Source organism: Zingiber officinale, chromosome 6B, assembly GCF_018446385.1.
Source record: "Zingiber officinale cultivar Zhangliang chromosome 6B, Zo_v1.1, whole genome shotgun sequence".
In the NCBI taxonomy this organism is placed as follows: Eukaryota; Viridiplantae; Streptophyta; class Magnoliopsida; order Zingiberales; family Zingiberaceae; genus Zingiber; species Zingiber officinale.
In genome coordinates this window covers 90,098,034-90,114,600 of record NC_055996.1, presented here as the reverse complement: position 1 = coordinate 90,114,600, position 16,567 = coordinate 90,098,034, and the positions used below count along the sequence as shown (strand labels likewise).

Here is a 16,567-nt window from a genome sequence, read left to right as displayed (position 1 = left end):
TTATGCCTCAAACCTGACGAACGTCGAAATTTTCCATCAGTTCCAACTGCAGAAAAAGTAAGAGTTTAGTTAAATAGAGAGCCTGATAAAGAAGAAACACCATTCAAGATAGTAAATTTGTGACCAACATATCGAATGGGAAAATGTGCAACAGTAAGGAACAAGTGGAAACCTTGTGCCTCGACTTTCAATACCTTGGGCTCAAATTTTGGCGGACTGATTTAGGCCCATGGGCTGGCCGGACGAAGGAGTGCGACTGATGCGGAGCCCGAGCTAGTTGATGACTCAACGGTGAATGATACGGCAACGCCGCTACACCCAATCACATGACGATGAGTAAGAAGACGGCGTGGCCGCTCTATCCTTTTCCCGAGCTCCCCGCTGAGGGTTTAGCCATCGCGCGCGAGGAAGCCCCTGCGCTTCCTTATGCTCCCGAGTTCGCAGGTCTAATGATCTTCGTTTGCTAATCCCTTTCCCCTTTCTATGATTCCTTAAGCTAGTTCGTCGCTCTGCTGTTCCTGCAAATCCCGAAAGAGATGATGTTGGCGAACAGGCCAATTGGCCTCCTCGGTTCAGGGGATTGCCGGAGTTTTTCTAGGAATGCTTGGTCGAATGTTTCTTCGTTTCAGGGGATTTCGATTCTGCCGAGACGCTTCTTAGGCAGAGCTTCGGTTCTTCGGATGGCGAGAAGAAGACGGGATCTCGACGGAGGAAGTTCCAAAGGCCGAATTTTTTGTGCTTTCGAAATCGAGGATATGGGGAGCGTGTCTGCCTCCAGTAGATTTCTTGAGAAGGAATTCACGTTTACGCCCGCTTTTGATGATTATGTGAAGGTTTTGGAATCGGTGAGGACAGATAGGAGTAGGCATACGGGCGATGGCGAGGAGGAAGGCTCGAAGAAGCGACCTGTGAATAAGGGGAAATCGTTCAGAATGAAGCAGCAACATCGATCAGTTAGAAATGATGATTCAAAGCAGAGGCCAAATGCAGTGGAAAATAGCTCTCGGAGTGAAAGACTTGCCGTTCGTGGAAGGAATAAAGACTTGGAAGATGCTACAAGATCAATAACCAATAGGAGTGAAAGATTTTCAGTTCGTGTAAGGACCAAGGACTTGGAAGATGCTACAGGATCAAAAAGGAATAAAAGTGCTGACCGATGGGGTTTGGATGAAGGGCTGTTACAGAAAGGAGCTCCAAGGAGAAAAGGCAATACTAGTAATCTACACAACAATGGTAATGGTAATTCTAGAACTTTGAGGAAATTTCACTCGCAAGACAAATTATATGGTACAGGAGGAGATGCAGAAGGCTACTATTTTGTTAAAGGAAAAGTGAGTCATTTTGAGAGACAGATGGATATATCTCAAAAGAATAGGAAAGTAGTAGGAGTTGATAAACTTGAAACTTCCAAGGGAAATAGTGCCAAACATAGTAGCTACTCCCATTCATCAGGGGGTGAATCTCGTCCTAGACGCTCAAAGCCTGTAAGTGGGGAACTAACTGAATCAAACAGCCCATGGTCAAGTAATGATGATTTAAATGGAGGCATTGATGATCACAGGATTAGTTATATCAATGGCCATCATCCCAACGATAGTAAGGTGGCAAAGACTGTGCACGGGTATGTAATTAATAATTCTGTAAAGATGTTACATTCTACTGAAGAAAGTATACAGAGAAAGTCGGAGGAATTCTTAATGATAAAAAAGGAACAAAATGCTAAGAAATTTTATGCAAGTGATACAAGCAATGTCAGCCCTGGTTCCAATATGACTACTAATCACAAGCTCCATTTGACAAGGGATCGTGGATGGACAAATACCAGATTGAGAAGAAGCGAAGAAGAGTTCAGACTTGAGGATGAAAATGATGGGCAGAATATGCATGTCAATAGTTGGTTAGGGAAACGAAATAATGACAAAGAGATGCTCAGTGATGCTAATTTGGACACCAGCAATTTTTCTAGAGATGCTGATTGCTTCGATTCTGAGGACAGAGCTGCATTTAAGACTTTTGAGGTGTTCACTGATGTCAGAAACAGACCAAGGGTATTGCGGATGGAATTGGAAGAGAGGATACAGAACCTAGCAAAGCAGTAAGCCATGAATGTCCAATTTTCCTTTTTTTTATTGCACGATGATGTTTATTGCTTGCTACTTGTTCAAATCAGTATTCCATGGCATAAACATGCTTTCATTTATTCTAATTTTGCTTAACTCTTGGTGTTGCTTTCTTGTGCAACTTCATCTTGCATATCAGTCAAGAGTTCCAGCTCCGCCCTATCATTGAACATACTTTTATTTTTCTTTGCTCGTACAATTCTAGCTACTCAATATGGCCTTGTTGATCAACTGCAATTGTGGTGTTGTATTTCTGGTTGCACCAATGAGAGCAAACCAAGCAAGATCTACTTTGGTACCACCTCCATAGGAATATTACTTTCCAATAGACCATAAGGCTCCTTGAAGGATCCACTCGCCAAATGAAAATCTTTTCCCTATGACAACACAGCATTAGTATCCACCAATTGAGGGACACTAGCTGACATATGGCAGTTCTGATGCATGCTTGGCTCGACCTGTACGGATGGCAATGGGGCGGGGCGGGGCGGGGCGGGGGCGGGTTTGTCATTCCCATCCCCGCCCCGTTCTCATTTTTTCGGGTTCGGGGATTCCCCGAACCCGAACCCACGGGGATCAAATCCCCGCCCCCATCCCCGCCGCATTCCCAAATTTAATTTATATTATTAGTATTATTATTTAATAATTATTATTAATGATAATATTAATATCAATATTAATAATATTATTATTAATAATATTTTCAAAAAATTTAATATTAATATTAACACTATTATTAATACTTTTTTTTAAAAATCACATTATTATTTATTAATATTAATAATAATAATATTCGGGGCGGGTTCGGGAATGGGGATAGTATTCCCATACCCGCCCTGAACCCGCCCCATCCTCGAAAAATCGGGGATCCCCATCCTCATTTCGGGTTTTCCCTGCGGGGCCCCAAACCCGCGGGGAAAATTGTCATCCCTATCGACCTGGCTTGGCTTGGCTTGGCTAGGCTAGGATAATTAGTGAAATGCATTATTAGGGGTGTAAATGAGCTAAGCCGCTCGTGAGAGCTCGTTTGAGCTTGTTTAATGAGGCTCGTTAAGATAAACAAACCAAGCTCAAAAATCAACTTTTAAATAAAAAAAATAATAGTTTTATTATTAAATTTATAGATTTTACACTCTACTTATGAAAAATATAGATAAATATATTAAATTTATTTATTAGAATAAAATTATAAATTTTAACAAAAATATTATATATTTTTTAAAATATATAATTTATTTTTTAATAAATATTTAAATTTATAATTTATATTTATTAAGCTCATTTAGGCTCGATAAAAGCTCGAATAAGCTCGTGAGCCATGAATATATTTGTTAAATAAAGCTCGAGCTCGGCTCAATTATAAACGAGCCAAACTCAAACATCCAAGAGTTCGGCTCGGCTCGATTACATCCCTATGCATTATGTCTTCAAATGTACAGTTTGTTCATTAAACGATTTCCGCTAAGGATTGTGTTTCTTAGTACGTTTGTTTATCTCTCTTTGTCAATACATTCTGATTATTGGATTCGTCTTACTTTAGTATTTGGAATTTTTTGGCTTTCTTTTATGATTTAAATAATCAATTGTTAATCATATGATATTTTGTCACAGGTTAAATGCAGCTGATATAAATATACCTCAATGGAAGTTTTCTAAGATGATTCACAATGGCAGGATTAAATTCACAGATCATTCAATCTTGAGGATTGTTCAGATATTGGGCACACATGGGAATTGGAGAAGGGTACTACAAGTTGTTGAATGGTTTCAGTCCCGAGAGAGATTTAAGTCACTTAAGAGCAGGTCTATATATGAATCGTTCCTAAAAAAGTTTAAAATTTTGAATTATTATTGTATTTTGCAGGCCATATTCCTTACCTGACATTTTCTTCTCATTTATGTCATCAAAACCTCATACTAGAGATTATTTTTTCAACATTTCTGCTGATTTGGAATTGAAAATTTGTTTATTTTTATATATATATTTACGATCCTTTATTACAGATATGTTTACACATCTGTCCTCGATGTGCTTGGGAAGGCAAAGAGACCTATTGAAGCACTCAACATATTCCAAGCTATGCGTGTAATGATCTTAGTTTTGCGATCTATTCACTTTAGAATTATGATTCTCACTTTGAAGTTACAACTGTGTTGACTATGTTTAAAATTCTGTGCAGCAAGGGTTATCTTCGTACCCTGATCTTGCAGCTTACCATTGTATTGCTGTTACACTGGGCCAAGCAGGACTCATGAAGGAACTATTTGATGTCATGGATTGCATGCAAGCTGTACCAGAAAAGAAATTCAACTTGGGCCCTCTTCAGAAGTGGGATCCACGCCTTGAACCAGACCTTGTTGTCTACAATGCAGTGAGTATTCTACTGTCAGAAAATAAAGTGTGATAGTGTTAGAGACTCTGTAAAAACGAGTGGGAGTGACACAGAGAGGATAACCTCCACATCCTTAAAATGTGCTTTTTAAAATATGTTTGAATACCAAGAGGTCCACACCTAAGTGCCTTGACATTAATGCTGGATTGAGCTTTCTCTTTAGCTCTAACATGGTATAAGAGTCAGGCTCTCACCTTTAAAAATGAAATTGAACCTAAGGGGACATATTATAGTAGTGGCCTAGTGGGAGTGAGAGAGAGAGAACCACCAACCTTTTACTTCCACATTCTAAGAATGAGGGCTCTCAAATATGTTTAAATACCAAGAGTTCCCCACATAAGTGTCTTGGCATTTGGGTTGCATTGGACTCTCTCTTGAGTTTTAACAGACTTCCAACTCCTCGTGCAGTTTAGTATAAGAAGTTAGAAGCGCCTTGTTGCTTGTTACAGCTAACTGATAATTCCATGCCTTTCGCAATTGTAGGTTTTGAATGCTTGTGTTACGCAGAAACAATGGGAAGGAGCATTTTGGGTTCTACAACAGCTGAAACAGCGGGGTATAAAGCCTTCAAACACAACCTATGGGCTCATCATGGAGGTCTCTGCATCTCTCTCATTTTGCTACAATCCTTACTCGGGATAGAATTGTGTTATAGGAATCATCACATGTGAAATGTAGGAACTCATGGTACAGTTCATCATGATCAGTCTCGTTGTTTCATTTTTTTTAATAGACTAAATTACAATTCAATTTATCAGGAATTTAAGTAGGAAAAAACCTGCAAATGGCCACAAATTGAGTTGTAGTTATTTTAACCTAGGAAGTGAATTATAAACAATGCTCCACAGTTAGTGAGTTCCTGAGTGGTGTAAATTCTTATTTGTTTTTGTAGGATATTTACTTTTCATGTTTGGTTAACTTATTAGAATCTACTCTCTCTTCTTTCTCTCCTTGGTAAGTTTAGCAAGTGTGATGTTTTTCTTGATTAAGTTATTAAAAGAATGTCTGTAAATTTCACCATATACAGTTTGGGTGTTTTCTGATTTAAGCATCAGATAGCTCAATTCATCTTCTTCAAGGAATTTGTTTTTCTGAATTTTAGAATTTCTTAGCGATCTAGTTCTCACCTTAGAACTCTCATTACGTTGTTTTCTTTAGTGTTATTTGTAAGTTCTAGTAACTGCCTATTTTGTTCAAGTTATTGCTGCATTTTTCTCAAATTTCTTGCCCTTTTCATATTGTTAATATATGGATCTTGCCAATAACCCATTTTATTGACTAAATTTTCTCTCTCTGAATTAGCTTTTACATTTTTGTTCCTGATCTATTGCCTGCTAGGTAAAAAGGAAAATCTGTTAGTAAAATATAGTCTTGTATCAGATGTTAATTCTTAGATAATTTCCCATCATCAATACAGTAATACCTAAAGATAAACTTTGACTTTCTACTCATTTCAGCTGTCCGTTGTGTTATTTATGACCCTTAATGGAGCACAATGCTTTTTACTTTTTATTAACAGGTGATGTTGGCATGTGGCAAGTACAGCCTAGTGCATGATTTTTTTAGGAAAGTTGAGAAAACATCAGTACCTGGAGCTCTGAATTACAAAGGTAACATAGTTTCTGCTGGTAAAAGATCTTTATTGACTATGATTGCTGGTTTGCCATTTTTTTCAATCCCAAGATTTGGTTACTCAATATGTATCACCCTTATGTTGGCTGCAGTTCTTGTAAATGCTCTATGGAGAGAAGGTAAAATTGATGAAGCTGTAGCAGCAGTGCAAGACATGGAAAAGCGTGGAATTATAGGCACAGCCAGTCTTTATTATGATCTAGCACGCTGTCTCTGCAGCTCAGGGAGGTGCCAAGAAGCTTTACTCCAGGTTTTTATCTTTGACCAGTTTTTGTGATAATATTCCAACTTTTTCTTCTAGTGGTGCATTTCTCCCTTCATAACTTTAGTCACAAATAACAGTTGGAAGCCATCAAAGCTTTCGAGTATCCATAAATCTCAACCCATCCTCCCTAGAACTGAAAATGTTAATGGAAGGCTCTTTATTGTTCTCATGAGATAGATTTAAGGATCTAAAAAATAAATAAATAGTCCCTTATATTTTGCACAAAATTTTTTAAAAAATGTCATGTTACTTGATTTTTCTTAACTAAATTGGTAGGTCTCTTAAATTAGGAACTATATTGGAGATTTTGGAATTGCCCCTAGGGGCTACACATAGTATACTCTTAGAATAATATCCAACTATTTTCTCAAAAAATATTCCTGATAACTGAGTGAATATGTTATTGGTCAAAAAGATGGTTTGTGGCCATGTAATTGATTCCTACAACCTACTTCCTCAATTGTTGCAAAACACTTTTAATCATTTCTATCTTTATTGCTGTTAAATAAGATATGCAAGGTTGCAATATTGATTAAATCATTTGACCATTTATGTCTCTTTTGCAGATAAAGAAAATATGCAAGGTTGCAAAGAAACCTTTGGTTGTAACATATACTGGATTGATTCAAACCTGTATAGACTCTGGAAGCATTGAGAATGGAGCATTTGTCTTTAACCAAATGCATAAATTTTGTTTGCCAAATATTGTAACTTGTAACATAATGTTGAAGTCATACTTAGGTCATGGGATGTTTGAAGAAGCAAAAGATCTGTTTCAGAAAATATTGGCTGGTGGTTATCAGAATGTTGACAGCAATGGCTTGAGTCAAAGGGTTGTTCCTGATAACTTTACATTCAATACCATGATTGAGTCTTATGCTCAAAGACAGAAGTGGGATGATTTTGAGAATGTTTATAGACAAATGCTAAACCAAGGGTTTCACTTCAACACAAAAAGACATATGCGCATGATGCTTGATGCATTCAGGGCTGGGAAGGTAATTTCTAATGCACTAAATTCATCATTCTCTTAAGAAATGGAAATGCTGTCCTATTTCAATGCTGAGTTCTCTAGTAGCCTCAGTTATTGTTTCATATGTAAGTATTATTTCATTCAAACTTTAGAACTTCCATCTTCATATCTAGGTAGAATAATCATCATCACCCGATGATGCATGTGATAGTAAGATAAGACTTGCATTTGAATATGCCTCTTGTTTTACAAGTTAACAGTTCTAGTTTTACTTTATCAACCGCCAAGGCAACTTTGATTATTTCTAGGGAGTCAGATGAAGCTACACGAAGCCTAAATTTAGCATGAGCAGCTGGCTCTCCTATCTTACCTTTTCCAAATACTTATTTCTGTGTCTTTCAATCTAAATTTAGGTTTTGGACCCTATAGTGGAAAAATGGAAATCTACTTTATTATCTAAATCAAGAGCTTGAAACATACTAGGAGATACTATGGCTGTCTGTATTGTTAGCTGATCTTTCTTATACAACTACTGAAGCTTACTTTTTCTTTTCTTTTTTCTTGCGTAAATATATTTTCCGTTTGAATTCAGATCCTGGTGCTTGAGTCAACATGGAAGCATTTGGTTCGCTTTGAAAGGGTGCCGCCAATACCTATTATCAAGGAAAGATTTTGCATGAAACTAGTGGAAGAAGACCACCCGGCTGCCTTTTCTTGCTTGGACATTCTTCAGGAGATCGACATCCATGCCTTTTCTGAGAGGTCATGGTTGAATTTACTCAACAGCAATGCACATCGCTTTAAGAGCGACACTATTTTAAGGCTGGTTGATGAATTGGATGCCCTCACAGCTCAAAACAGGGAGCTGTCCCAAGTAAAAGAGAATCTGAGAAAAGCTTGCAAACAGTTTGTTTCCCAAGTAAATGATGTTCCAAGATCACCAAATCATCTGGAAGTGGCATGCAATTCATAACTGGAGCAATCTTTCCTTCTGATGCAGTTCCAAGCTTGAGATATATTCCTGAAAGCTCATAAGCAATGAGGAGAATTATAGTTTTCAACCAGTAGAGAAGCAGAGGGCATTGATGAAATGCAAGCATTTGCTCAGCAAATGCAAGTGGCACAAATGGCATCAAGATATGATTAAAGCAACCCTACTTTAGCATGTTCTTTCAGCTCAATAATTACTTCATGATGCTTCAGAAGTTTACAGTAGCTAAATTCTATGGACTCACAGAGATCTTTTGCAGAAGTGCAGGACACGAATTCTACTAGCTGACAACACTAAATATGAATGGTGCAGCCTGGATTTTTTTTTTTTTTTTTTTTGGCATCATCTCTGTACGGGAACCTTAAATTCGTTGAGATTCTTGTGCTCTTTAATCATTCCGCTACCTCTAATGCCACGCCTTCATGAGCAAGTCTAAGAAAACCATCAACAAGCCAACAACCCATGGTGGTCCAAGAATTCATATGGTCCAACTTTGTAGGCGAGCCAAGATCATGATGAGCTTTACAATATTTTTATTCGTCCAAGAACTTGATCCAAATTTACAGATTGTTGTACCCTGAAATTTACTTCTCCCTAATATTCTTTATCTTACTGCACAGGAAACACTTGAAACTCAATCACTGAAGTCTGCAACTTGGGCCTTGGGTCCATGCTATATTTTAGAACAATTGTTTACTTCTGCATGCAAATTATTCAAGTTAACTTGGGGGAAAAACTAAAGAATTGTAGCACCTTCTCTCAAATTGCTTTTAATCTTAAAATCAGAAGAACACAGCTATTATATTTGTTTTTACTGATATATCATTGTACACAGCTATTATACTTGTGGGGTGCAGAGGTAAAGTATTTAAGTTATATAAAAGGTGAAATTCATCTGATTGATTTTTCACGATTGTTCCATATTATTAGGAGGAAGTAAATTAAAAAATGACGTTAATCATTACATGAGAGGATAATCATTACATGGAGGATAATTTCTCTATTTTTATCAGGATTCAACTCTTATTCAATTCTATTTTTATCGGGATTCAATTCTATAAATATGTATAACTAACTCAGCTATATATCCTGGGACTTGAGGAACAAATAAAAGGATGTTTGAATCCTAATTTGATTCAAACAAATATTTTGACGCTTCGAATTTATCCGGTAGGCCGTCTACCCTGGAATATATAGGGTCACGTGGACACCACACCATACCTAAGACTTGACCACTCTATGCATTCAAGCATTTCTAAATTCTAGTAGCCTGTCGCCTTCTTTTCTTAATTAACTGGAGCCAAGTCTCTCTTTTTCTTTCCCTTTTTCCTTAATTAAAAGAAAAAAAAAAGAGCATGGGCCAAATTAAAATGAAAGTCATAAAATCAATAACGATGAATAAAAGAAGAAGAAAAAAAAAAACTCATGTATAATTGTGATGCTTACTTTTGGCGGGCACAAATTAACATGATTTGATATAATGATTAAATTAATTCAAAAGTTGGTAGAAGCTTAATAATTGGGAAGCTAACATGAAAGGCTACTAACGTGGCTACCTACTCCTGTGAAAATTATTTAATGCAGAGATGTATAAAGATATTCGTCCTATTTTTAATTAAAATAAAATATTACTATGATGCATGCATATTTTTATTTTTTAATAGGACCAGTCTTTCGGACAGATTTTTTTTATCAGGGTAAAGTGCTAACAGCTTAACAATTCAACATCCCAAGTTAACCTCTAAAATCACTAAAAATAATAAAAAAATTTTTAAAAAGAAATCAATTCACAGTCAATAGTTAACCATCTAGAGATAATTACTTCTATTGAAGAAAAAAAAGAGATAAAATAACCTTTGAAATTTTGTTAATATAAAATTACCTCCTAACATTTCCCTAGTGATAATTTAAAATGACAAAATAAGTATTTGGATTTTAATAGTAAAATAAAAAATGGGTAATTTTGCATGTAGTCTCCATCCATAAAAATCTTTATTTTCACTCCCTAGTCAAACATCTTTACCTAATTATCCATGATATTTTTAGGTATAAAAAATCTAAAAATCAGTATAAATCCTCTTAAATTGAGTATATTAACTTAGAATCTAGTATATTTTCTATCAAATTGAGTACGATTTTTTTTTCACCTCAAAATATACTCGATTTTAGTTTAATGTGCTGAATTTAATAAGAATTATACTCATTTTTAGACTATTTGTACCGAAACATATGAGGGTTAATTTCGATAGAAAATATACTCGATCCTTTTATAAAGTACTATATTATAATGTAAAGTACTGAATTTAACATGAATTATATTTATTTTTAGACTTTTTATACCTAAAAAATAAGAGGGATAATTTTGATAGAAAATATACTCGATTTTTAATATAAAATACTGATTTTAAGAAGAATTATACTCATTTTGGACTTTTTGTACTCAATTTTGAAATTTTGTGGGAGTTGAAATAAGTAATACTTTGCATGCAGGGAGTAGAAATAAAGTTTCGTGGACATGAGGATTACATGCAAAGTTAACATTATGATTGAGAATTTTTCTCTAATTTATCGATAAAAAATATCTATATTAGAAAATATTTTAGGGGTATTTTGATAATTCCCTGAAGAAAAAGGACAAGTGCATGATTTTGGCAATTTTCCACACCTTCCCTGATTCCCCCTGCCAACTTTCTTTCCCTCTTCAGCCAGCTTAAAGTCCACTGCGACTCGGTCCAAACTTTCTCCGCTTGCTTCTCGCGTTTTCCTTCTCCAATTCGGTCTCTCCCCGCCTCCGCCGCCAGGTACGCGTGTCCTTACCGATGCTCGCCTTTCGTTACTCTCCTTGCTTCACGATTCGACTCTATCGGGAGTATTCTGGCGGATTTACGATTTGGATTTGGATTGCTCTGGTTCCGATTCATTTGACTTTAAGGTTCTGCGCTGGATCCGGTTTTCTTGGCTATCGGAGGTTCTTTTCTGTCTGGCATATCGAATTCCGGGTGCCTTTTTGGTCCAATCCGCCTAAAAGGTGGAGATTTTCCCCCGTCGAAACGGAAGTGTCTAGTTGTGTTTCAGTTTGCTCGATGGTTCAGGGTTGTGATTCCTAGTCTTTTGCCGTTTCATTTATTGCGCTCGGTTCCATCTTGAGATTTTTCTGACCTGAGTGATTAACGCTTGTAGTTTCAAGGCACCAAGGTTTTCTGATTTCTGAGAATGGTTAATTGCTATCGACTTGCCGAGTGACTTGTCCTTTTCTTTAATTGAAAGCACGCTTCGATCCTCTCTATCATTCTGAATTTAGCTTTTTCTTACCGAAGTTGTTGTTTTTTTACTTCTGCTGCAGCTCACTTCATCAGGTTTGCAATCGGTGGTTTGGATCATTGGACGTGGAGAGTTGTTTTACCCTAATTTGCATCTGATTCTAGTGGCCTGATATGAAGGACCTCTCTCACATGCTACCTGCAAGTAGAAATCGTAGTCAGCCCAGGGCGAATAGACCTTTGCCCCTATCAGGTTAACATCGATCATTGCTCTTAGCAGACTCACATGTCTTCTTCTTCGGTTGTTTGCATGATTCTCTTTTGCAAGTTAATATGGTAAAATCTACACCTTTTGAGAATTACATCACGCCTTTTGAATTTTTTTAATCTGCATATTTTTTTATGGTGAATTATTTTTATTTATTTACTTCTGATGAATTTTGTTTCTAAAAAAGGGTTTATTATGTAAGAGAATTCAGACGCTTTGTGCAACTTGTCGAATGATGTGAAAATGTCTTTCTCAAGTTTGTTTGATATGTTGGAGGATTAGGCTGGCTTGTCCCTTCTGTTTCAGTTTTTGCAAGTTTTAACTAATCAAAATACTTTGATCTGTTATTGTTTCCTTTCAGGCATCGACTACTCAGAATCACATCGCAAGCCTCAGGTTCTTGGAAAACTTGTTATAGCAGTCATTATTACAGCCGTATGCATACTGATTCTAAAGCAATCCCCAAGCTTTAGTGGCCCCAGCAAGGTATGGTTTATCCAAATCAATTTGGGTCGAGTTTGTTATTTTATTCTTTTTCTTGAAAAAAAAATAATCCTCCTCTGTAGAATTAAAACCATTTTCTATGGTGAAACTATCTCTACCCTACTTACTGTTTCCTCATATGTATCATGACTTTACAGTTCCTTCGAAATTGAACCTGAAGAGATAGTGATAGTTTTAGTAATGTTCATAGCAACTTGTCTGGTGAAATCTCAAAATTCCTTGAAAATTCACTATTGTTTTAATTCACAGTTTTCTCGTCATGAGCCTGGAGTGACTCATGTCTTAGTGACTGGAGGTGCTGGGTATATTGGCTCACATGCTGCACTTCGACTCCTGAAAGACAATTATAGGGTCACCATAGTGGTATGACAACTTCACTAAGATTGTATGAATCTACTATATCTAGATCCTCAGTATAATGGCATCATCTCTGATGCTATAAATATTCCTTGGTGTTTATTTCTACAGGATAACCTTTCCAGAGGAAATCTTGGAGCAATTAGAATTCTTCAACAGCTATTTCCAGAACCTGGAAGACTTCAATTCATTTATGCTGATCTAGGAGATGCCGTAGTTGTATCCTGACCACTTGGCTTTCTAAGAAACTAACATTTTACCCTTGTTGTCATTTTGGTGAACAGTTGTCCATAAGTTTATTCCCTAACAGAGCTCTAGGTCAACAAAATTTTCGCAAAAAATGCATTTGATGCTGTTATGCACTTTGCTGCGGTTGCTTATGTGGGAGAAAGCACACTAGAACCTCTTAGGTATGCCATTTTTCCAAGATAGCAGGAGACTTCCTTTGCAAAATTTCTGTTCTAGATGTAATTGAAATAGTAAATCTTAAAGTGTTTCTTTAGCACCTACTAATGATATTTCCAATAATGACAAATTGTGGGAAAAAAACCTACAATTCCCTTAGTGTATTTCTAATCCTAAAATAAAAGTACTAGCAGACGAGTTTATGTAGCAGTTGTCCCAAGTATTATGATACCTTATTATCTTCCATTCTCCCTGATTCTATATTTTCTCTCTAATTATGTTTTCTAAATTCCCTAGCTTTTAAACATAATATTAGTTTCCTTTTTTTGATTATCAAATTTCTCCCCACCAACAGGTACTATCATAATATCACATCGAATACTTTGGTGATTCTAGAAGCCATGGCAGCGCATGGTGTGAAAACTCTTATTTACTCAAGTACATGTGCAACTTATGGAGAACCAGAAAAAATGCCGATTACAGAAGTAACTCCTCAGGTGAGAATATGCCTGCTTTCTTGAAGAATTTCTGAAATCTTTCCTTCTATTGTCCCACTCATGAAAAGTTGGTTATGTTTACTATGCCATGTACAATTGCAGCATCCTATCAACCCATATGGGAAGGCCAAAAAGATGGCGGAGGATATCATTTTGGATTTCTCAAAGGGATCAGACATGGCAGTCATGATCTTAAGGTCTGTCTCTGATGGTCACTTATGCCTGCCTATCCTGCTAGAGCATGATCTAATCTCTCTCTCTCTCTCTCTCTGCATTGACAGATATTTCAATGCAATTGGATCAGATCCAGAAGGAAGATTAGGTGAAGCTCCGAGACCCGAGTTACGGGAGCACGGGCGTATATCTGGTGCTTGCTTTGATGCAGCATTGGGTATCATACCTGGTCTGAAGGTATCTTCCATTGTTTATCTTTTCTAACATGATGTGCTTTAATATAACCAATACTTTTACTGGTTTCACTCGTAGGTTAAAGGAACAGACTATCCTACAAGTGATGGAACTTGTATTAGAGATTATATCGACGTTACTGATCTTGTCGATGCTCATGTGAAATCCCTCGACAAGGCAAGGCCTAGCAAAGTCGGCATATATAATGTCGGTACCGGAAAAGGTAGGTTTCTTTTCTTTCTCCAATTCTCCTTTCTCCCTCTCATTCCCTCACACACGCATGCACAATAGAGCAATGAGACTGATGAGTGTTGTGTAATTTCAGGCAGGTCCGTCAAGGAATTCGTCGAAGCCTGCAAAAAGGCAACCGGAGTGAGCATCAGAGTGGACTACCTCGAGCGCAGACCCGGTGACTATGCTGAAGTTTACAGCGACCCATCGAAAATCAACCGCGAGCTCAACTGGAGTGCCCGTCGCACTGATCTTCAGGAGAGTCTTTCGATCGCTTGGAGATGGCAGAAGTCGCATCTGAATGGCTACGAGTCGGCTTCAGTTGTGGCGCTTTGATCAGTCTGTTTCAATCTCGTACATTCATTTGTACAAATATGAACTTCTTAAGTCATTTGCAAAATCAAACTTGCTCGATTTAAGGCGGGGGATTAAATTTTCGGTGACGATAGGAAGAATGAAAAATGGTGTGCCTGTACCAGATGTAGATCGCAGCTGATGGTAGTAGAATTCATTTTATCATCTCATCTCGGCATGCATTATTTTTTACTCGTTTTGAATGCGTTCTTTGTTATGGATAACAAAATAAAAATGAAAAGAGGAGGGCTCTTATGCAAAATGAGTGAAAATAGCACATGCGGCTGGAAATTCTCTGGCGTGAGTTACAACAAAGCACAAAGAGACAACGCACCAAGCAAAAGCAGCCCTGCCCCCTGTGTGGCAGTGCATACCGAAAGGTGCGAATTTTAAAGCAGCTTTCCGGCCCAAAAATAGATTTCTGGATCTGGACGGAAAATTAATGGCCGAGAGGAAAAAGGAAATCAAGACCTGTGATGGAACCTTGCGAGCATCGGCATCTTATCTGAAGATTTCGAATGGGAGGGAATCTAGCTCTTGCTCCTCCTCCTGCCGCCGCCGGCGGTTTGGCTTGCTGTTGGATTAGCCTTCTCCTTCTTCTGCGGCGAGAAGAACGGGCCGGCGAACCTGAAGACCGGGCCGGTCTTCGCGAGGGAGCAGACCGGAACGTTGAGGACCGGAGAGACCCGGACGACGTTGGCTGAGTAGGATCGTTCCATCCCCTGCAACCGCGGCCGCGGCCCGCCGGTGAAGCTCCCGGGACTGCTTGAGCTCCGCTCCAGCCCGTGGAACACCACCTTCCCCGACGGGTTCATTCGCGGGCTGTCCACAGGCATCGTGAGCCCGATCCCCGTCGTCGTTTGCCCCTGCCCCGGCGCCATATCGGAAGAGCCGCCCCGCCTGATCCGCCCACGAAGCGGCAGCTCTGCCGTCGCTGGAAGTGGCCGGACCAATCGGAGCATCGGCATGTGGCGGTGGGGCTTGGCAGCGTCTAGGGATAGACGATGGAGGTCCTCATGGTCGCGGCCCGAGGAGCAGGACGAAGAGAGAGAGAGCCGGGAAGAGACTAAGACCGTTTCAGCTTCCGGTTCACGGAGAAGGGGCAAACACATCGCCGGCTCGAGAGCAGAGGACGATTTAGGGCTCCGGTGAAAGAAATGTTTCCGCGACGGCCCGTCCTCCGGACCATGGCTCCTCGATTTGACGGCATTCTCGTGTTCGAGCTTGGGTCCGGCCGCCTTCTTGAGGCGGAGTAGTTGACGCCACCGGATCGCACAGCTCGGCGCGCGAGGAGAGAAGACATACTGGTCCGATCCAGAAGGTGCTTCTGTCCTCCGCCGCGTCTTCAGTTGCCCCACCGAGCGCATGTAGGCCGCACATTCTGACTCACCGCGCGTCGCTGCCGCCAGGTGCAGAGGCACGAGCTTCCCGTCCGCGAAAAGCTCGTCGGCGTGCAGCATCGAGATGGGGTCGTGGAGCCGGAACTCGAAGTCGCCGCCGCCGCCGCTCTCCTCTTCATCGGCTCTCTCCCTGGCCGGCTCAAGGGACTTCTTGGTGGAGAGATGGCAGAATGCAGAGAATGCCGGCGAGCGGCCAAGGAATGCGTCGGGCGAGCGGGCTACGTCGGTGATCATGGCGGTCGCCGTCCTTCAGACCACCAATGGGATGGCTTTTATAAACCGGTTCGGTCCTGCTTCGCGACGAACCAGATTGCGACACGCAAGCGATCATACGTCGCTCGCGAGTATCAATTTTCTCGCCGGAGCTACCGGTACGCGTCGAATCAGTACTCGCCTGCAACACGTCACCACCTGCGTCCTTCTGCGGGACCCACGAGCAACGCCGGGGCGCGGGTAGAAGTGAATGAGAGGGAAGGTGCCATTTATTTTGCTTTTCCACTGTTGCGGTT

General features: G+C 39.3%; 3 protein-coding genes across 5 annotated transcripts; 2 read left to right on the top strand and 1 right to left on the bottom strand.

Moving 5' to 3' along the window:
* Positions 1-307: 307 nt before the first annotated feature.
* On the top strand, positions 308-8,937 carry LOC121993078 (pentatricopeptide repeat-containing protein At1g30610, chloroplastic-like). The gene is made up of 9 exons (XM_042547754.1): positions 308-2,095; positions 3,732-3,923; positions 4,125-4,206; positions 4,301-4,492; positions 4,997-5,110; positions 6,033-6,123; positions 6,238-6,395; positions 6,977-7,408; positions 7,976-8,937. The coding sequence occupies exons 1-9, from the start codon at positions 537-539 to the stop codon at positions 8,354-8,356; spliced, it is 3,201 nt and encodes a 1,066-aa protein (XP_042403688.1). The 5' UTR covers positions 308-536; the 3' UTR covers positions 8,357-8,937.
* A 2,106-nt stretch (positions 8,938-11,043) lies between these two features.
* Positions 11,044-14,828, top strand: LOC121993077 (probable UDP-arabinose 4-epimerase 2). Of its 3 annotated transcripts, XM_042547753.1 has the most exons (11): positions 11,044-11,175; positions 11,718-11,887; positions 12,264-12,388; positions 12,656-12,769; positions 12,875-12,982; positions 13,082-13,173; positions 13,524-13,665; positions 13,768-13,862; positions 13,947-14,076; positions 14,152-14,296; positions 14,399-14,828. In XM_042547753.1, the coding sequence occupies exons 2-11, from the start codon at positions 11,809-11,811 to the stop codon at positions 14,638-14,640; spliced, it is 1,272 nt and encodes a 423-aa protein (XP_042403687.1). In that variant the 5' UTR covers positions 11,044-11,175; positions 11,718-11,808; the 3' UTR covers positions 14,641-14,828. The 3 variants fall into 3 exon arrangements, with proteins under 3 accessions (XP_042403687.1, XP_042403685.1, XP_042403686.1); XM_042547751.1 differs by having other exon boundaries at positions 13,768-14,076; XM_042547752.1 differs by lacking the exon at positions 11,044-11,175 and adding an exon at positions 11,381-11,402 and having other exon boundaries at positions 13,768-14,076.
* A 360-nt stretch (positions 14,829-15,188) lies between these two features.
* Positions 15,189-16,292, bottom strand: LOC121991224. The gene has a single exon (XM_042545236.1). The coding sequence runs from the start codon at positions 16,290-16,292 to the stop codon at positions 15,189-15,191; it is 1,104 nt and encodes a 367-aa protein (XP_042401170.1).
* Between the last annotated feature and the right edge of the window lie 275 nt (positions 16,293-16,567).

Coding starts and splice junctions, on each gene's coding strand:
- LOC121993078 (XM_042547754.1), top strand. CDS start 537: ATGATGTTGGCGAACAGGCCAATTGGCCTCCTCGGTTCAGGGGATTGC. Junction 2,096..3,731: donor ATACAGAACCTAGCAAAGCA/GTAAGCCATGAA, acceptor ATTTTGTCACAG/GTTAAATGCAGCTGATATAA. Junction 4,493..4,996: donor ACCTTGTTGTCTACAATGCA/GTGAGTATTCTA, acceptor TCGCAATTGTAG/GTTTTGAATGCTTGTGTTAC.
- LOC121991224 (XM_042545236.1), bottom strand. CDS start 16,292: ATGATCACCGACGTAGCCCGCTCGCCCGACGCATTCCTTGGCCGCTCG.
- LOC121993077 (XM_042547751.1), top strand. CDS start 11,809: ATGAAGGACCTCTCTCACATGCTACCTGCAAGTAGAAATCGTAGTCAG. Junction 11,888..12,263: donor TAGACCTTTGCCCCTATCAG/GTTAACATCGAT, acceptor GTTTCCTTTCAG/GCATCGACTACTCAGAATCA. Junction 12,983..13,081: donor ATCTAGGAGATGCCGTAGTT/GTATCCTGACCA, acceptor ACAGAGCTCTAG/GTCAACAAAATTTTCGCAAA.